This window comes from Malaclemys terrapin, chromosome 10, assembly GCF_027887155.1.
Source record: "Malaclemys terrapin pileata isolate rMalTer1 chromosome 10, rMalTer1.hap1, whole genome shotgun sequence".
Lineage (NCBI taxonomy): Eukaryota > Metazoa > Chordata > Testudines > Emydidae > Malaclemys > Malaclemys terrapin.
In genome coordinates this window covers 31,996,740-32,017,985 of record NC_071514.1, presented here as the reverse complement: position 1 = coordinate 32,017,985, position 21,246 = coordinate 31,996,740, and the positions used below count along the sequence as shown (strand labels likewise).

At 44.4% G+C, this 21,246-nt stretch overlaps 1 protein-coding gene across 1 annotated transcript in view; it reads left to right on the top strand.

The window, feature by feature from the left end:
* ANXA2 (annexin A2) overlaps nucleotides 1-1,674 on the top strand; it is a 47,908-nt gene extending 46,234 nt beyond the window's left edge. Inside the window, exon 13 of the mRNA XM_054041763.1 lies at nucleotides 1,304-1,674. Within this exon, the coding sequence (XP_053897738.1) occupies nucleotides 1,304-1,363 (60 nt within the window). The 3' untranslated portion in view covers nucleotides 1,364-1,674. The remainder of the gene's footprint in view (nucleotides 1-1,303) is intronic.
* The last annotated feature ends 19,572 nt before the right edge of the window (nucleotides 1,675-21,246 follow it).

The following is a 21,246-nucleotide window of genomic DNA, read 5'->3' as shown; positions in this document are numbered from 1 at the left end:
TCTTTACTGGCAGAGAAAGCAAACATCTTTCATTTACGCTGAGTCTCCTAAGAAAAGGCCATATCTTTATATTGGGGAGTGACATACAATGCAATCCATTAGGGACTAGATGGATATTAAACTGGTTCACACAAGGATTCTAACCACTACTTAGATATTACATTTTAGCATTCTGTTATGGCTGTGTATTCTGGGTAAATGCCCATAGCAATGGGAGCACAGTCTGCTAGAACTCACAGGTCACCATTTTATGTCAGCCCAACAATAGGGCCCAAAATATTGTTAGGCTGCGCCAGCTCTGCAATAAACTTACTGGGTTGCCTCAAGCAAGTCTCTTACTTTTTCTGTGCCTCTGCTCCCCATGGAGCTAGAGGGTTGGAAAAAAGGCGGTATCGCTATCCATCTGGTCTCTTTAGACTGTAAGAGTGTTAGGACAGGAACTGATTCTTACTCTACGTATGCATAGTAAAGATCAGTTCCTGTCCTAAAGCTCTTACAGTCTGTTAGATTCTATGGCCTTGTCTACACTTAAAATGCTACGGTGGCTCAGCTGTAGCACTGCCTGCTCTGACAGGATGGATTCCGCCATCACTGTAGTTAATCCACCTCCCAGAGAGGCAGTATCTAAATTGATGGAAGAATTTTTCCATGGACCTAGCACTGTTTACACAGGGAATTAGGTTGGCTTAACTGTGCTACTGAGGGGCCATGGATTTTTCACACCCCTGACTGACTTAGTTTAAATGACCTAATTTTCTAGTGTAGACCAGGCCCCTTTCATGAATACTGCATTGTTTTCTTATTGATTGTATTCCAAATAAGACCGGGCTGTATCCAGTGTTCAAGAAAAGGGAAGAGCTGTGCAATTCCAAATCCTTTGACTTAGAATGGTTGAAATGTTTTGTGTTTTGCTTAATTGAACCAAATTGGAGAGTGGGTGGGCAGATGAGGGTTTGATAAAGAAGCCTTTCTGCCAGGAGATTACTGATTCAAATCTACCCCAGGTTGGCAGTGATCAGAAGAGGTTAGTGAATAGCTAATAGATGGTAACCATAGGACAGAATCGAACCATGTCCCTTTGCGCTCTGCCCTTAGGTTGTTAATTTTATACCAAGGTTCCCCTTACTGGTCCCACTTTTATCATGGTACATGCCAAACCCTATAGAAAACTTCAGCTTACAAATAGATTCCTACTTGAACTTTGTCCTGCAAGTCCATGGTAGAGTGCAGTCATCCTGGGACTTCATGTAACCTTCATTGCTTCATAAAGTTTCATTTTATTTTTTCTTCCCTCATATTGCAGCAAGATACAAAGGGCGACTACCAGAGGGCGCTGCTGAACCTGTGTGGAGGAGAGGATTGAAAACTGTGACCAAAGAAATCCATGTCCACAGATGTGCTTTTCTGCTCTTCATCTTCCTGTAATCCTCAACTTGCCTAGCTAACTTGAATTTGCCTCTGTATTTGCAAGACTGATAGTATTGTTTGCTTGCTTGTACTTCTCTAGATGACAGTGCATTGCTTGGCTTTACCAAAGTTCTTATAAGCAAAAGGCCAGAGAAATGACCATTCCAAGGATAAAAAGTTGAAATGTGTTTGTGAAAGACTCTGCCTTCTTATTATAAAGTTTCTGTTAAAATACAAATAAAACTGAATTTTTACTTTAAGAAAACAGGTCTTTCTCTTGGGTGCCTTGTTTCATAGCATAGGTTGGTGTGTAAACAACCATTGTTCTTTACCTGCTTTATTTTCTCTGTGGAATCTTCTCCATGTTACCCTGGATGAGCAATATTCATTGCTAGATCAGAGGCAGTTTGAGATCCAGTGTCTCATGATGATGTTGATCTAAAAACAGGAGCTTTATACTGCGAATTATTCAGGGGGGAGAGAGTAGGAGGTTCTAGAAAATATTTCAGAGGAGGATCCAAGAAAATATTTCAGAGGAAGGTCCAACAATCTGCAGAGGGCCAGACCATGTAGGAATGAAAACGGAGGTTTTTTACATTTGGTTTCAAATGCCCCTCTTGAGCTGGGAGCATTCAGTGAGTAAGTCTAATCTTAGCACTTTTCTTTTTCTCTTTAACACGTCCATGTCTAATTTTAAAGGGGAGCATGCCCTATTTTTCAGATTATTCTGAATTCATTTAGGAAAAAAACTGTCCCATACTGGATTGCAGGCAGAGCTACAGTCAGTGGTTAATTTCCTTGGTATTCTTGATCTGGAGGCGCTTTCTGGCCTTCCTTCTGGTCCTCTTTGACACACCTCAAGTGGTAAAATTAAATCCAGTAGGGTAAACTGCAGAGTGAGTAGGCATCAGAAACCAAATCATGTTAGTTTCTACATTTTATCAAACCTGACTTGTAATTAATTAATAGCTAACTTTCTTCTATTTCCTCTCTCTTGTTTTCATAAACGTTTGTAACTCACTTCCCCCATCCAGCAGGCTCTGCTTTATTTCAGTTCTAACATTTTCTAAATTGTCAATGTTGCAACCCAATTGTCAATAAGTGCAACGGGTTTCCAGGCCTGAGGGAGATTCTGGGTCAGATTTTTCCGAACAGGGAGCAAGGACTACTTGTGTCAGGATCGGGCCCTCTCTACACCTCTCATTTAGCTCTGACCCCAACCTCAGATCCTTACATTGATGCCCTAACTCCAGGAAAGCAAAGTAAAACATTTGGCAGGATGCACGGTTGTAATTCGGGGAGAGGAGTGTGTCACTGAGGGGGCCCTCTGGGATTGGGGTCACTGGCTGCCCTGCTTCTGACAACTGGGCTTCACCCCCCCCCCCCACCCCGAGTGGGACCGAGCCCAGCTGAGCCCAGAAACAGGGAATGCACAGATAGTCATATGGGCCCCACAGAACAACTGCCCCAATCAGAGGGGGCCAAACATTTCCACCACAGGGAACCACTCTGTAAAGCCGTCACCATGCTCACATGGACAAGGGGGAAAGTTGAGGGGTCAGAGGAAGCATTGGAGGGGCTGTCAGTCACTCTGCTTGGGGAGCAGGAGAACGGGGGTATCAAGGACTGGGGAAAGGGGGAATGTGAGGGTGGTTGAATGGGAGTCGGGATTAGGGATAGAGCTCTGCATGGAAAGCGAGGGGAGCTACTGAGACTGGGGGCACAGCTGGCTCCAGACTGGGAATGGGGGTCCTGATGCTTCACAGCTGTCTTGCCAGGGGTAGCTGTTCCCAGCCCCCCGCCTGCTGCTCGGCCCAATCACAGGCGCAGCGGTGGCCACTCCAGCCTCTCCAGCTCCTTCTCTTGCCTCCACGCCCAGCAGCCAGGCCGGGCCTGAGTTACCAGCCCAGCTCTGTAGCACTCGCAGTCTCTGCCCCGGGGCACCAGGGAAGTTCTGAGCAGCACATGGTGACGTGCAGTATGTGGAAGGTTGCTGCGTAGCCGCATGGTTTGCAGGGAATGCTGGTGTGAAGTGAGGGGGCCAAAGCACAGCTGCCCGGCACCTTGAATATGACAGACGTGAGCTAATGCCTAAAAGGAGCTGGGGCCCTGGCCTGCCCTCCTGCACTCTTCCAGCCTCGGAAGGGCCCACGATAGCAGACTTAACAGAAACACTTTTGGGTCAGAAAAGCTATTTTCTAGCACTGTTTTAAGGTTTTCATGACGCATTTCGGGCCTCATTTTATCCCTCCCTCCCCAGGGCACGATTCCTTGCTTTGGATGCTTCTCTTCCTACCAGCTGGAGCCTTTGTCCTTTATACCAGTATAACTACATCTATGCTAGGGAACTGTACCACTGTAACTATATCGGTAAAAATATCACCGCTCTTACCACCCTGTTATACAGATACAAAAGCTGTGTAGGCAATGGGCTCCAACCCTGCAATGATGCACTGGGCCCCTTCTGGCCACAGGGAGCTTTATAGGGAGGGGAACCCCAGTATGTATCTCAGTGCAGGTTCAGGGCTTAACCCTGTATACTCTTTGGATTCCGTTGCATATAATTATACACTTCTCAGCAGAGAGGGCCCAAGCCTGGTGTGTGTGTGTTTGTGTGCGCGCCCGGGGGAAGGGGGTGGTGTAATACAAATATTAAATAGTTGTAATAGCTGCTAAGGGAGGACTTAGGTTCTCCTGTGTCCCTCAGATGTTACCTGACCTGTAGCCTTATTGCAAAGACTGTTCTACTCCCTGGAGATAATTTAAGATTTTTTTTTTTTTTAAATCAACCTTTCTGAAAGGCGACAGTGCGCCAGAAACAGCAGCTCGGTTCATGTTGCTGTTAAAGCATGAAGCAGTTTTTCTTGCTGACATACAGTTGGCTTTACACAGAGCTGAAGATTTGGTGTGGAAACACTGTCTGCAAGTGGCAAAATTCAGCTGCAATCTCGGCATCCGCATGCACAAATGTAATATTTTTTTCAGGAGCACTTCCAATTTAGTGCTTGATGGAGCATTGTCATCGACACCTGTTTACAAAAACACCTTTCCTTCTAGATTTGTACATTAAAACTACTTGTCGAGACAGCAATTCACTAACTTAATATAATTAGATAAGTCAGCGCGATAAACTTTGCTTTCTCAAATGTAGTCCTATAAAAGAAATCAGATAGCAAACATTTTTCCAGTCAATGGAATGAGCAACTAGAATTTGATGGCTAACATGTTCTGCTTCACTGCAAGAGGATATTCAAAATTCCCCTCTCTGGAATTTCCATTTAAGTGGTTAATGAGAAGCAAAGTTAAATAAACCTATGTGATTTAGAAGGCCAGTGTCATTTTGTCTGCACATGGAGCAGAAATAAAAGCAGTCGTGAAAAAAAGACACCCCCCCTTTTCAAAAAGGCCAAGAACCAATTGCCCCAAGCATCTTTAGTTTAATGCAGGTTTTCTTTTCCTAAAGCACCTTTCTCAGTGTTTGAGTAAGGAGAAAAAAAAGTCCAAGCACAGTCAGACTTTACATATGTTAGTATAAAAAAGCTTTAATTAAATATATACAAATATTTTAGCTTCCTTTTAAGTGCTGGTATGTTTGAGTACAAACCTAAAAATCCTAGCAAAACTCCCATTGACATCAGCGGGGCCAGGATTATCCATGATGGCAGTTTTTTCTCGCTGTGTTTCTTTCACAGATAAACAGGCCAATTTTCAAAGGTATTTAGGCACCCAATGAGATTTATCTGTATCTTTAGGTGCCTAAGTACCTTTGAAAATCTGGCCATCAGTCCTTACTCTTTCAAGCCGTTGCTCAAGTGACCAAACGCTTGTCTACACTGGCCTACGGGGTGTGAATAGCAGGGCATGGCAAAGCACTGTGCTATAACTCCCCCATGTGGACATTGCAGGCATGAACTAAAAGGGGCCTTGTTTGTTTTAATATGGTTCTCATCAAACAGGATTACATTAATATGGAGTAGGACCCTTTCAGTTTGCACCCGCAGTGTCCACTCAGGGGTGTTACAGCACAGCATTTTCGTGTGCACGGCTATTCCCACCCCCGGTAGTCCCAATTGCGGGGCAGTGTAGACAAGACATTAGCGGCTTGAGCAAATGGTTGAAAGAGGGCAGGGCAGGTGAGGAGTTCCAGTGAAGTTAGATCTCCTGCAGGTGGACAGAGTGGAGTAACACAGGAGATTGATGGCCCAATCAGGCACTTAGGGCAAATCAGGAAAACTATCTAAAAGAGCTACCTGGGAGTAGGTATAGGCTGGAGTCATTAGAGGCTGCTTGCTAGAGGAAGGCTTGAAAAAAAAAAAAAAAAAAAAAAAAAAAAAAAAAAAAACCAAACCCAACATGTTAGGTTTGCTGCTTAGATTATCTCATATTATCATGAGCAATATGGGTTAGTTGGTAACTCTACAGTCTTAGGGGCTAGGCTAGCTCCTCTGTATGCAATAGGCATTCTGCCTTTGATGTCAGCATTCTACTGCAATAGCCCACTGTTGTTAATGTCCACGTTCTCTGGTGAGGTACCCAGTGCTGAGGCAAGTGTTTTTCACTCTTATTTTTCCTCTAAGCCTTACTCAGGGTGCTGTTAGGTTAAGAGTGCTAAAATACTTGCAAGTTTTTTATTGGTGTCCAATCACAATGGTGTGTCACTGCTGTTTGACACAGATGTGATGGGGCATTTGCCCCAAACTGAGCTGTAAGGGTTAAGAGAGCCTTAGGGAGGCTGCCTGAAAAGCAGCCAATAGGAGGGGGCGCCTGGCAGATCCATATAAGAAGAGCTACAGGACAAAGCAGGGTTAGTAGCTACTTGGAACTCAAGGAGGGAAAATCAGGCGCCTAGTAAGAAGGAAGGAGCACCAACACCTTGGACAGGACAGTGTTATTAGCAGAGACTGGGAAAGTTAAAGAGAGCTCCTGGCTGGCTGCTAAGACTGACATTCTGAGGCCCTGAGGTAAGGGGAAAGAAGGTGCTAGGGCTATGGCTTAGGGAAATGTACTGAGATGTTGGAGGGAATGTAGGACATAGCTGCCATCTACAGAGTCCCTAGGATGGGATCTGGGTGTTGGTCCCCTGCCCTTTGCCACTGAGAAAGTGGCTGGGCTGTTAGACTGCAGTACTGGCCTCTGGAAGAGGGGCAAGCAGACTATGGCACAGCTGGAGGGCTGTGTCATGAAGAGGATGCCATAGTCCTTGGAGTGATGCGGGTCCAGGAGCAGAAGTGACAGTGGGTGAGACATTGCTGGCCTGTGAAGTTGATCCCCAAGATGACCAGCAGGATGTACTAGCGTGGTGAGTGGTGCCCCATCACAATAAGTATGCTTATTTGTGGCTCCTGGCTCTGTCTGTCGAGGTGTTTACAGCGCTCCCATTCTTGTACTTTGTGAGAGCCTCAGGGCCAGGTGCCTAAACACTTTTGAAGATCTGGGCCTCAGGTAGTAAGTAAATCATGATCGCAATTCCCTGGTAAGGCAGAGGTGGTAACCCAATTTTACAAATGGGAAACTGAGGCACAGAGGGCTAGAGTGGCTTAATAAGGAGACAAGACATGCATGGCTTAGTCAAGAACCAGACCCAGATTTCTGAGTCCTGGTGCCTACACTGCAAGTTTGACCTAAATCAACATCTACTTCTTACATTAAACAAAAGTAGACCTTTCTTGCTATCAGGTCTCCAAATGGTTTAAGTTATGCCTTGTTGTGAAGGAGCAGGGTTTTTCTGCACTGTGTGGGCAGGAGCTGCTTTCCATTGCTTGCCCCTTAGTTCTTCAGGTTTGATTTTTGCTGAGTTCAGTGGGCACTGATGAGCCCCACAGGAGAAATGTCAGCTAGGAACTGTTTTCTCCAGTTTATATACAGGAGCCCCAGAAACTGACCTGTTTCCCTCTAGGGACAAATATTTGCATTCAAATAATATTCTTGGAACCACAGCTTGGTGTTGTCAAGACCCTTGGGGGCATGACACACAAACAAACAACTTGATCCAAAATTGCAACTCCTTGTTGGAGATGCATTTTTAGCAGTTGCTCACAAGAGGGAGCTCAGAGAAAGCTTCAAGCTTTCACTATCTTAAAAAAGAAATATAAATAAATCGTGAACTCTGGTCTCCACAAACATTTACATTTTTAGACTCTTGACTAACCTTTTCTCAAGCTTAATGTAAAAAAAATACTTTCAACTTAATACTTTCCCCAGAATATAAAATTAAAGCCACGTTTAGTGGGAATAATTACCCCAGATAATGATAATTGATCTTTCTGACTCTAGTGTAAATTATAGGGTTTGGAGGCTCATTCTAAACATTTTTGTGTTGGTCAAAAACAAGAGGGTTTTATAAACATCCCTTTAAAAAGCAAGTTAACAATGGCCCTAGCTACAAAGGGACTTTCCCCCCCCCCCCTCCTCCTGCAACAAGAAGTCTTTAGAGGAAATGTTTTTGGTCCTGCTGATGGAAACAGATTATTTCAAAAGGATTCTCATTCTTGCTTTCTCAGTGGGAAATTAAACCCATCTTCACTTCTTTTGCTGTATTCATATTGGCAGTCGAGGGTTTAATTGCTAACAGCTGAACGTCCTTTGCACTTCAGCAGTCTTTACTGATAATAAAATAATTAGAATAATTTATGTGCACATGTGCTATTAAAGTGAGTTGGCTAAAGAAGATGTCCTGATGTTATAGGGACGGTCCTGATTTTGGGGTCTTTTTCTTATATAGGCTTCTACTACCACCCACCTCCTGTCCTGATTTTTTTTCACACTTGCTGTCTGGTCACCCTAGTTCCAATTATTCATGGCTGTTAAGGTGCTTTGCCTCCTCACTCAGTGACGTGTTTACACCCAGGAAATCCTTTTTCAGTAGAGAGAAATAATTCATTTAATTAGGTGGAGTGACTTGTTCATGTCCAGGTTATATAGGTTAGTGTCTTAATGAAGATGCCCATTGAGCTGCATCTTTTCATTGTGGCTTTTTAAAGATAATTGTACTTATTTCTTAATGGGAAACACACATTTCAGAGCTCAAAAAGGAAGACCAAAAGTACAGGTAGGAAACCACACAGTACCATTAACCTAATGTAATGGCTGTCTAAATAATCTTGCCAGAAAGCAAAATTCTATGAACATTCTATTTTATACATACTTATTTTTAGGTAATAGTTTACTCTTAAACTGGTAGTATTAAGAAGGCTAGATTTCAAACCAACTTTTTGAACATACAGATAAAACTGTCCCCTGAAGATCAAAGTTTGGTTTGCTTTTATTTTTTGCAAATGATCTGTTTGGGTGTGGCACCTTCTAACCTATGAATGAATTGTTCTCCCTTTTAAGGTAGCCTGAAAGAAAAAAAAATAAAAAAATGAGTACTTGTAAAAATATTAGTGTATGTGGAGAGTTTTTAATTTCAGAAAATATAAACTTGATATTACTTTTATTGGCTTTTCATAGTTATTACAAAATGTGCCTCAATACATTTTATCTTACTGGGGTAAATCTAATAAGCTTATCAATTAACTTATTATATGTATCTCTAAGTAAATCAGTAATGCAACAGATACCTGTTTTAGTATACTCTATAATGCTATAATTTTAAAAATATCTGTGCTAGAAGAATAAAGGCTCTTATGTGAGTTAGAGGATTTTTTATTGTAAAGCTAATTCTGAACTGTCTGTCCCCAGTGGAACAGGGTATTCCCTTGGGGGAGGAAGGGAGAAGTAGTGTTTTTAAAAAAAATTTTTTTTTTTTAAATTGCTTAGTTGTTCTAGATTACTAGAAGATTGCTCTCAGACCATTTGCAAACCTATAGTTTGTGAATATATTCTTAATCACAAAATGAAATGCTGGTTTAATATCCTCTACTTCCAAGAAGAATACCTTTTCTGGAAAGGGCTTGAGGTGGGGGAGCTGCAGGGGGACAGTATAACAGCTTGATAGGTTAATATTAAATCTGTGGGGTTGGTTTGCTTTTTAAAGCGCAAAAAAAACAAAAAAAAACCCACCAGTTGATTGATATTTTCTGGTTACACTCAAAGCTTGAATGTTAAAAGATTTTAAGTGGGAGGAGGGGAAGCTGTTCCTCCTCTCTTTCCTAGACTAATTTATTTTAACAATCGAACTGTGTTGGCCCATCAGTGCAAGACCTGCCTGGCTGACAAGTGGTACTGTGTGTGTGTGTGTGTGTGTGGCAGAGGGGCATGTGGAAGCGATTATTAAAACCAAATCCCACCTTATTAGGTTTTCAAACAAATGAAGCCCATGAAGGTGTGGATAAGAATATTTTTAGCCCGGGCATTATCAATACAGAGAGTGGTACCAGTTTAACTGAAAGTGGGATTTTAAACTGATCTAGTTCAACCAAAGCAAAAGGCAAATTGAGTTAGTATCCAGTTAAAGCAAAGTAAATTAGGAACTGTTTCAGTTAAACCACACAGGGGTTTACAGCAGTTGGTCTAAACCAGTGCAAATTTGTGTGTTGGGTAGTGAGGGTCTGGCAATGTAACTTTCTACCACTTGCAATCCCATTGATGTTAATGGGTGTACTCTTGATGCTAAGCACAACTCCCATAAGTGTTTGCAGGATTGGACTCACAATTTAAAAACACTTGCAGAACGGAGCTTGTGCTGACCAAGATCTAGAGCAAATGCTAATGCACAGATAAAACACAATCAAAAACTATAACTGCAGTACGAGTTAAAGGACAGAACAAGAGCTCTTAATTTGAACACTATTGTCCCATTCAAACAGTAGTTATATTATTGTGTCATTTTTGTTTTAGTTCATGCTTGGCAGGTTAGAGCCCCTCCTACAACTGGTATGAATCATACATTTAGAAAGCACATTAGCTGTTTCTAATATTTTTCTGGATGCTTAAACAGAAATAAGCTTTCCTCCTACCTCTGTTGTTATAACTGTATGTTTGGTGATTTGGAAAAGACCTGATGTAATCTAAAATGTCTGTCTTGGCTTTTTCTGGTATAAGAGTGTGGAATGAACAGTGCAGAAGGGAGTTAGATTAAATATCACTGAATCTGAGCAACATTCACTCTCAGCACTGAGAAATACCGTTTTGTGTGCCTCTCTTCCTCCCCCCCCCCCACCCCTGCATAAGTATGTATAACCAAGTATTTATTTCAGCAATATTTCTGCCACATGCATCCTTTTTCTATTTCATTCCTATAATGGGCAAATTAACCTCCAGTTCTTGTGAACTTTACTGTCTGAACAAGAATCAGCTTTTGTACAACAGAATACAATTCTCTGGTCAGTTCATAGTGCTCCTCTTTTTATTGGGTATTTTAGGTCTTACAAATCTGTATGTTTGTTCCTAAATTTACTGAGATATTAACTGTCCTAAGTGCACTTTGGCATAGAAATGTAGGGCCGTAAAGAATCTTGAGAGGTCATAATGCAGAATATTAGCCTTCTTCCAACATTGTTGGCTCATATTCAATTTGTGATCCTATTATAACCCCCAGATCCTTTTCAGCACTACTACCACCATCTTGTCATTTATTCCCCATTTTGTAATTGTGCATTTGATTCTCCCTCCCCCTCTGCCCCCTCTTAAGTGTAGGCATAACACACTCAGTCATATCTACACTGGGGAAATACATCATGTTAGAAAGCATGTTAACTAATGTGCTGTTCAACATGATTTAGCATCAATTGTATAACAGGACAAGTTGTGCCTAAAAATGTCAGCTGGTCAGCCCTACAGGAAATCAGCTAATACATTGTAAAGCAGAACTGTACTTGTTTTTTACTGTAGGCAAAAGTACATGTTAACACCCTTTCTAATAGGGTACATTTTCCAGTGTAACCAAGACTACATGTTTTAGTATTAGACACTAATAATCAATGTTAACTCATCAATTTGGAGGTAGCAAGATCTTATTAAAACACGCATCTGAGAATCCAGGTTTTTGGAGTCTATTTCCCACTTTGTCCTAGGGCTTGCTATGTGACCTTGGGTGAGTCACTTATCCTGTCTGTCTCAGTTGCTCCATGCGAAAAATTGAGATAATGTTCGTCTTTGTGAAGCTTCTAGCAATCTCAGAGTAAGTGTTTTACAAATCAAACTCATTCCAGTTGTGGTGCTAATTGTTAATAATGGCCAATATACCTGTCAGAGAAACACAGTTCTCATTTTTTGTTTGAGTACAGCAAGTCAGGTGCTTTATTTCTCTCACATACTCTTTCATTCTCAGGTCATAGGTTTAGCTCCAGCTAAGGTCTGTAGTAACTGTAATGACTGTCAGTCATCTTTTGACTTGAACTGTTTCTGTGATTAGTTTTACAGCCTCAGTCCAATTCTCAATGAAAAGGACTTAAATGCTTGAATGTGTGCCTACTACGCATGTATGTACTTCTGCCCCTCCCTAACTTGCACAGTTGGGCTTTTGATATAGTTCTGAGAATTTGGAACCATGTATTTAAAAGCAACAACACAAATTGCACTGAGTCGTGACCCTGTTGGCAGTCTCACCAGAGAGGTCAGGAATTGAATGAATATGTAAGCTACTCTTCCCTAAAGATCACCCCTCCAGAGCAGGGCATTATGGGGAAGTTTGCACTGTTATCAGGGCCTGCTCCAGGCACCAGCTTGTCAAGCAGGTGCTTGGGGCGGCCACTCCGGCTCGGAGCAAAGGACCTCCCGCCAAATTGCCGCCGCAGATCGCGGCTTTTTTGCTGCTTGGGGCTGCCAAAACCCTGGAGCCGGCCCTGACTGTTGATGCACACATTGGAGATTGTCAAGACAAAGATAATTTATGCTGCATTGTTTCATAACATTAGGTGTGAAGCAGGCATGACTGGCATACACCAGGCAGTATTAACCCACACAAAATGGGCATTACTCGGCAAAGTAGGGGAGATGTGCCCTAATAGGGAAATAGGCGTAGAGTTCCGCTGAAGGGTTGTACCATACTATTGAACAAAGAGGGAAGTGTGAGCTCCAACAAGGGTTGAGGGAGACTAGAAAATGCTTTTAGGCAAAGATGAGGTCATTTGTCTCTCTCGTTTTTTTTTTTTTTTTTTTTTTAATTTAGATAGACATAATAGGCAAGACTTTCAGTTGGTTTCCACAGCATCATGTGTGCCATAGTTAGCAGCCACAAAACTACATGCAAATCCTCACTTATGTGCTCCAACTGAAAATATGGCCCAAGCTCTATTCCTCACATTCTTCAGCAAGAACTATAACATCTTGCATTTAACTAGGTTGCAGGTACTGTATATGGTTCTCCAGGTTGTGTCGCTCTTTTCACTTGTGCAGAACAAAAAAACGGGAAAGTTAAATTCTGTAAGGCCCTGATACTAAGTCCATGGAAAGACTGTCATAGATTTCAATGGGCTTTGGATCAGGCCCTAAAAAGCAGAAAAGGAAGATTTTTGTGCTCCCCTGGGCCCATTCATTGCTGAAGGAGGTACTGAAGCACTCTGCATTGTGCTAGTGTATAGATTTGCCATTAAGGCATTCAGAGGGTAATTAAACTACTTCATATTCAGTATAAAAGTTTCCAGATGGGTTTTGTGGTACCAAGGGTGGTGATACATCTTCAGAAAGAAAGTCAAACAAATGTCATGGTAGCAGACGCTTCTGCTACAAACGCTGCTTGGTTTAACTTAAAATTTGTCATTGTAGTGGAAATATTAGTGAGAACATAACCTTTAGTGATGCTTCCACTTTTAGTGGCAATAGAAGAAACAAATAGAATAAATTGTTAAGTCAGGGGATAGATTTTATGCTTCTGCTAACTGATAAAATAATTATAAAGATCAGAGTGCCTGCCTCCTATCTCTTCCTTTTTTTCCCCCTGTGTATATTGAACAAGCCCCTCTTTGTGGTAGTTAGGCCCATGGGAACTCACCAAAACCCCAGGACCCTTTTGTTCAGGGGTATCAAGTCAGCTGTTTAGATCAAGAAGAGTATAGGGGATGCTTCTGGTGCAGAAATTAAACAGTTGGGAGAGGACTAAATAGAATGGATGCTTGACATGTGCAAATGGGACATTTGCTCACGAGGGATTCCAGAGCTATGTTGTGAGCTAATTCAAGGCACAGGGAAAGTGTTAAGTAAACTGGGTATTAGCATTTTACCAGGAGTGGAATATGCAGGCAAAAGATCTTGAACTTGAGGAACTATGACAGGCGGTGTCTGACATTAATTTAGCATGCCAGTGTTCAGATTTATTCAAAGGGGAAGTGATGTCTGTCTGAGGGCTCTTTGGTAAAATACGGTTGGCAACCTTGGTCAGGGAAATCAAATCTTGTACATTCCATAAACCGGAAATTCAGGTAGGTCCCGACCAGCAAAGCACTTAAATGTATGTGTAACTTGGAGCACTTGAGTAATCCTATTGGTCTAATCTGGGACTGAAATGCTTCAAATGATGCACATTGTTAGATGTTTCTTTAACCCCCAGCTGTCCAGCAGTCTTTTTGGAGGCCAGTCTTCTGCCCATGGATTTGATTCTAATTAGCATTCTTGGGCACCTTTTTTCCAGAATTCACCCTGTCCTACTAGTGTGTGGTGTGTTGCTGAATGTACTGTTCTTTTTAATTATACAAACGTCACAAGGCTGACACAGATCAAGAAAACTGCATTGCTCATCAAAAGGACAATTATTTTTATGCAACTGGTGGAATTGAGGGCAAATTGGTGGTGATTCAGGTCATTTTTAAGCACCTTCTGCTCCCACTCCTGCACTCTTTTTTGTGTGTGTGTGTGTGTGTGTGTAGTGGTTTTTTTTTTTTTATTTTTATTTTTTATATAAACTAAAAGCATAAAATGGAGAAGATGCAAATCAGCCATGTCTGTTGGTGTTGAAGTATGTATAATATGGTCCATTTTTTATGCGTAAGGATGCAGAAAGCAGTTTGTGATCCAAGTTTTCTATCATAAGCAAACGAGGGAATATGATGTAGATGATTATAAGGTGTATAAACAAGTGGTTGAAAGACGGTGCACAAAGTAGTTATCAATGGTTGCTTGTCAAATAAGGCCAGTGTATCTACTGGGGTCCTGCAGGTATTGGTCCTGGGTCTAGGGCCGGTGCTACCATTAAGGCAAACTAGGCGGTTGCCTAGGGCACCAAGATTTGGGGGTGCCAAAAAGCGATGCCCCCAATTTTTTTTTTAAACAGCGTTCCTGGGCTGGGCTGCCGGCGGCACGCTGACACGTGCGGCTCAGACTCCCTCTCCCAGCGCGCGGGAGGGGGGCGCCTCAGGGCAGCTGGAGTACTGTGTCCAGTTCTGGGTACCATACCTTAAGAAAGATGTGGACAAATTGAGGAGAGTCCAGAGGAGAGCAACAGCAATGATAAAATGCTTAGGTCAGGTTTTCTATGAAGAAAGGTTAAAACAAAAAACCCCCTAGGTATGTTTAGTCTTGTGGGAGGGAGGAAGACTGGCGGTGGGGGCAGTTAAGTCTTTAAATATGTTAAGGGCCGTTAGAGGATGGTGATCAATTGTTCTCCATGTCCACTGATGGTAGGCCAACAAGTAATGGCTTCAAGTGCAGTAAGGGAAATTTACGTTAGATATTAGCAGAATCTTTCTTACTGTTAGGGTAGATAAGCTCTGGAATAGGTTACTAAGGAAACTAGTGGAATACCTGTCATTGGAGGTTTTTAAGAGCAGGTTAAACAAATGCCTTCTAGGGATGGTCCAGGTATTCTTGGTGCTGCCTTAGTGGAGGGGGATTGGATTAGATCACCTCTTGAGGTCCCTTCAAGCCCTATATTCCTGTGATTCCATAATCTTTGCCTGATAGAATCCTTCAAGTGATAAAAGCTGATAGACCATTCTGCTACAATGTGGCTCTATTAATAGACTGGATTCCAACACCTTTGTTGGATTAAATATGCTACGACAGGATCTTTGTTTCCATGTCTGAGTCATTCCAGTGGACAGTGCACACCCACAGATAGAGTATTTCTGCTGTTCCATGCTGTGAAGTGTCTGCACCTCATGGCTTTAATTTAAAGCCAATGAGTAGCCAGAGTGTGATGCTTGTAATGATCATAGGATTGGCAGCAGGGGGAAATAGTAAGAATAATTTACATATTTTTATTTTTCCTTTCATCCCATGAGATCCTGGAGCACTTTTAAAGCTACAGTGGAACCTGCTTATAATGAAGGGGAGTGAAAGTCCGGAGTTGCTTCAGTGCATTTCAGTGGGCTTTTGTTATTTGTCACTCTGCTTATGGAGACTGCTTTGCCCCAGAGGTGTTATCACCTTCTCCCACTTGGTGAGGAGAAACAGGGCAAGTATCCACTACCAAATTAAGCTGAGCTAAGATACAGCCACTGCAGTAACTAAATAGTTTTTGTGTGTCCACACCACGCTTCTTGTGGTGTTGATGTGTGTCCTCGCCAGGAATATTTTCACCAATTTAACTGTCCGTGTGGGGCATTGTGGGATGGTTTCTGAAAGGCAGCAACAGTCAATGTAAGCGATGCACTACACTGACACTGCAACGACCTAACTACATTGCTATGCCTCTCTCAGAGGTGGAGTTACTAAGGGCCTGGCTACACTTGCGAGTTAGAGAACATTAAAGCAGCCCCATGCGCTCTAACTCACAACCTGTCCACACTAGCAAGGCACGTAGAGTGCTCTGACTCTGCGGCTAGAGCGCTCCTGGTACTCCACCTTGGCAAGTGGAATAACACTTGATGCACCCCCGTTGGAGCGCTGCAGCACCAGTGTGGACGCCCTGGTCTGTTAATGCGTTCTGATCGGCCTCCAGAAATGTCCCACAATGCCTGTTCTAGACACTCTGGTCATCAGTTTGAACTCTACTGCCCTGCCCTCAGGTGACCAACCATCAGACCCACCCTTTAAATTCTCTGGGAATTTTGAAAATCCCCTTCCTGTTTGCTCAGCCAGGCATGGAGTGCTCTCAGCGAAACTTTCCAGGTGACCATGCCTCCACATGCCAGGCAATCCCCAATATGGAGCAATGGTGAGGTGCTGGACCTCATCAGTGTTTGGGGGGGGAGGAAGCTGTCCAGTCCCAGCTGTGCTCCAGCCGTAGGAATTACAATACCTTCGGGCAGATATCGAGGGACATGATGGAAAGGGGCCACGACCGGGAGCATTGCAGTGCAGGGTTAAAGTGAAGGAGTTGCAGAATGCCTACTGCAAAGCCCGTGAGGCAAACCGCCATTCCCTTGCTGCCCCCGTGACCTGCCGTTTTCCACAAAGAGCTGGACGTGATACTTGGGGTGGCCCCACCTCCACTCAGAATACCACCATGGACACTTCAGAGCCCAGTTCAACAAGGCAGGAGGAGGAGAAGCAAAGCGGGAGCGAGGGTGCTGAGGTGGAGGAAGACAATCCCGAAATCCCTAGATGCATGCAGCCAGGAGCTGCTCTCAAGCCAGGAGGAAGGTAACCAGTCACGGCGGCCAGTGTTTGGGGAAGGACAAACACCAGAGGACGTGCCCAATAAGTGGCTTTCATTTTGGGAGGGAAATTGTTTAGGGTGGTCTCTTGGGGCAAGGAGGGTTAGGGCTGCATGCATGCCTAGATGCGGAATAGGGCATTGATGTGCTCTTGCACATCACGGTAATTGGCCTCAGTGATCTCTTCAAAGGTCTCAGCCAGAACTTGGGCAATGCGCTTGTGCAGGTTTCTTGGGAGAGCCACTGTGGTCCTTGTCCCAGTCAGGGTAACATGTCCGCACCACTGTGCCCTGAGGGGTGGGGGGGACCATTGCTGCACACAGGCAAGCTGCATATGGGCCAGAGCAGAAGCCGCATTGTTGTAGAGGACCTTCCTTGCTTCCCAGGTCACCCTCAGCAGTGAGATCTTCCAGGACAAACTCCTGTGTAAAATATGGGGACAGTGTTCAGTATAGGGGCCCCCGGCAGCTGTTGGCTCTCCCCAAGGCACAGAAATCCAGAGGACAGTACAGCCATGAAACAGTCATTCCTCCAGACCTTGTGCATACTCACCATTTTGGGGATCCCGTGGGTTATGTACGCTCGCTTTGGGATGGGCAAATTATGCTATTTTGTAGACTGTGCTTTCCCTCCTTAAGTACAGAGGAATCATTGCTCTGTCTGGTGTGAACAATGCTGCCTCTAAGTGTTGCATTTTGCCTTTACAGATGCAACCTTGAGATCTCAGCCGTCCGTGTTATCACTGGCCGAAAGGCTGCAAAGACAAAGGAAGAGGCCACATAGAAGCAAAGACATGCTGCATGAAGTAATGCAGCAGTTGCTCAACGAGAATCTAAAAGCACAGGAGTGGAGGGAGAGTGAAAGGAGGATCTGACAACAGAATGTGGATCGCCGGCACAAAAGCATGGCGCTCCAGCAGCAAAGCATGGATCGGCTGATAAGCATCATGGAGCACCAAGCAGACTCGATCCAGGCGCTCATAGCCCTGCAGGCGGAGTACTACCGCCCCCGCAGCCCTTGTTCCAAAACTCTTTCGCTTGTGCCCCCGTGTCACCTCCAACCCAGGTTCCCCAACATCCAGGTTCTTATCACCACCAGCTGCCTCCAACACCTGTAGCTTCACCACCAAACCCTGCAAACTACGACCCTTACTCACTGCACTCAACCCCCATCACCAGGCAGTATAGCCATCCTGAAGTGCAGCACTCATTGCACAGCACTCCAGACAGGAAGGCTGAGTATGGTAACAGGACATACTCAAATCTGTAATTGTACCGTTCTCCATCCAACCCCCTTGCCCTTTCTGTTTCCAAAGCAGTTGTTTGTTTTCAATATATGGATTTTTTTGGCCTTGAAAACATTCTTTATTATTGCATAAAGTAAAAGATACCTTAGCCCAGGAAAGCAACAGGCACTGCAAATAAGTGTAGCAAACAGATTCCTACTAACATTGGAACCACTGCACTTTACTCCCTTGCAGGGCACCAGACGTTGCTGGTGGCTTTCAGCCTCAAAATGCTCCCTTAAGGCATCCCTAATCCATGCAGCCCCACGCTGGGCCCCTCTAATAGCCCGGCTCTCTGGCTGTGCAAATTCAGCCTCCAGGTGTTGAACCTCCAAGGTCCGTGCCTGAGTGAAGCTTTCACCCTTCCCTTCACAAATGTTATGGAGGGTACAGGATGCGGATATAACAGCAGGGATGCTGTCATCGGCCAGGTCCCACTTCCCATACAGAGAGCGCCAGCAGCCCTTTAAATGGCCAAAAGCACACTCCACAGTCATTCTGCACCAGCTCAGCCTGTTGTTGAACTGCTCATTGCTGCTGTCAAGGCTCCCTGTGTAGGGTTTCATGATCCATGGCATTAAAGGGTAAGTGGGCTCTCCAAGGATCACAATAGGCATTTCAACATCACCTACAGTGATCTTCTGGTCTGGGGAAAAAGTTCCTGCTTGCAGCTTCCTGAACAGGCTCGTGTTTCAAAAGATGCATGCGTCATGCACCCTTCCAGGCCAGCCTGCGTTAATGTCAATGAAACGCCCACAGTGATCCACAAGCGCCTGGAGAACCATAGAGAAATACCCCTTGTGATTAATATACTCAGAGGCTACGTGGGCTGGTGCCAGAATTGGAATGTGTCCTATCTATCGCTCCTCCACAGTTAGGGAAACCCATTTGTGCAAACCCAGCCACAATGTCATGCACGTTGCCCAGAGTCATGGTTCTTCTGAGCAGGATGCGATTAATGGTCCTGCAAACGTGCATCAACACTATTCCAATGGTCGATTTTCCCACTCCAAACTGGTTAGCGACCGATCGGTAGCTGTCTGGAATTGCCAGCTTCCAGATTGCAATAGTCACCCGCTTTTCCACCGGCAGGGCAGCTCTCCATCTCCTGTCCTTGCGCCGCAAGGTGGGGGTAAGCTCATCACACTGTCCCATGAAAGTGGCTTTTCTTATCCAAAAGTTCTGCAGCCACTGCTTGTCATCCCAGACTTGCATGATGATGTGATCCCACCACTCAGTGCTTGTTTCCCAAGCCCAAAAGCAGCATTCTATGGTGGTGAGCATGTCCATGAATGCAACAAGAAATCTTATGTCGTACGCGTTACTTGAGTCGATATCATCGTTGGAGTCATCACTGTCAGTTTGGATCTTAAGGAGTAACTTGACCACCAAATTTTAGCTGCTGGCAAGACTCCTCAGCACTTTGGGCTCCATTCCCGCAGACCAAAAGGGAAGACAGCACGCAGCACAAAAAATGCTGAAAGATGGTGCCAAATGTGTACGGAAGCAGAGGGATTGCTGGGATGTGAACTGATGTGTCATGGGGCGTTGGGACAGGACCCAGAATGCCCCGCCTCCTTCCCACAGCACCAGAATGGGAAGAGGTGCTCTGTGGGATAGCTGCCCATAATGCACTGCTCCCAATGCAGCCGCAAGTGCCGAAATGTGGCCACACCAGTTCTCCGAAGGCTGGTTTAACTCAAAGTGCTCTAAGTCTGCAACCGTAGCCATGCCCTCAGTTGCTGTAGTGGGTGAGTTATATCAGTGGGAGCTACATTTTAGTGTGGACGCTTACTGAGTTAGGTCCATGTAAACTGCCTTATGGTGACCAACTCTGTAGCGTAGATCAGGCCAAAGTCACCACTCCCTAGGGGGCAGAAGTACAGAAGAATTTCTGGCTGGAGCCTAGTGGTGGCTTGCCACAGCTGTAGTATGGTCAGAGGAATAAAGAAGTTTGCTATTACTCCCAAGGTGAAGCGTGGCAGCAGCAGGGATGTGTGTGGGGGAGGGGGCTGTCTTTGAATAAGTGATTTGCTTCTGTTACAATGAAACTCAACTTATAGTGAATTGTCCTTTATAATTATATAATTAACAACCCTCTATTCATGCACACTGCTGAAACCCAGTCACCTCTGTCAGCTGGGTGGTACACAGCACACTGTACATCATGGTGTGAGGGGAAAGGAAGGTCTCTAAATACCCAGTTACATGGTGCAGGGAACCCAAACAGTGATCTCTCCCTGTCATTAACTACGACCTCACTGTCTCTTTCAAAAGAGTTGTGAGGAGATTTCTCTCCACTAGTCCTCCTGGGTCAAATCAGTTCTGAGCTTCCCTGCAGCAGGGGCTTCTTGACAGGTGGCACTCTTCAGTCTAATCTACTTAGAAATTACCACTGGTCAAACTTGAACGTGGGTCACAGAAGGAAGGAGATGGTTCGTGTAGAGCCATGCAAGTGCTGCTGTATGTGACTCTCCTTTTCAGTTGCTGTTCGGAGCCCAAGATCATTTTAAAGGCCCGTTCCACTAGCTAAATATGATGCTTTAATTCATAGGTGCTGCCGCACCTCCCGGTTGGAAGTGGTTTCCAGCATAGATAGGGGTTACAGTCTGGTTCAACGGCTCTCAGCACCTCCACTATACAGATTATTCCAACAGCCCTGTGCTTTATCAAATATGTAAAACCACTTGATTGTCAAATATGTACAACATACAGTGAAGTCGGCTGAACAGTACCGCTTGGCTGCAGGCAGGGGTTTGCTGAGTCTGCAGAACCCTGCAAGGCATAGAAGCAATCTACATTGCAATACACTGACTCCTGCAGGAGCACGCTGCACTTCATCTGTTTTCACTGTACCTATGAGAAGGGATGGTCAGGAGGAAACCTAGCTGGCTTGGTGCCAATTCTGAATAATGGATGGCCCCAGAATTTACATTCTTCTTTTGTGGAGCCAGTTTACACCTTGTCTTATTGGCCCCTAGAGCCCAAGGAAATATGATTTGGAGCCAATGTTGGCTCTATAGCTCCAGTATGCCTCGCTCAGGAAAAATCCAGGGCTGTTTCAGCTAGGCCATCTGGCCCTCTTGAATGTGCTTACTGGTAATAGTGGAGGTGGGTCTATTAGCTTGGGACAAGAACTCA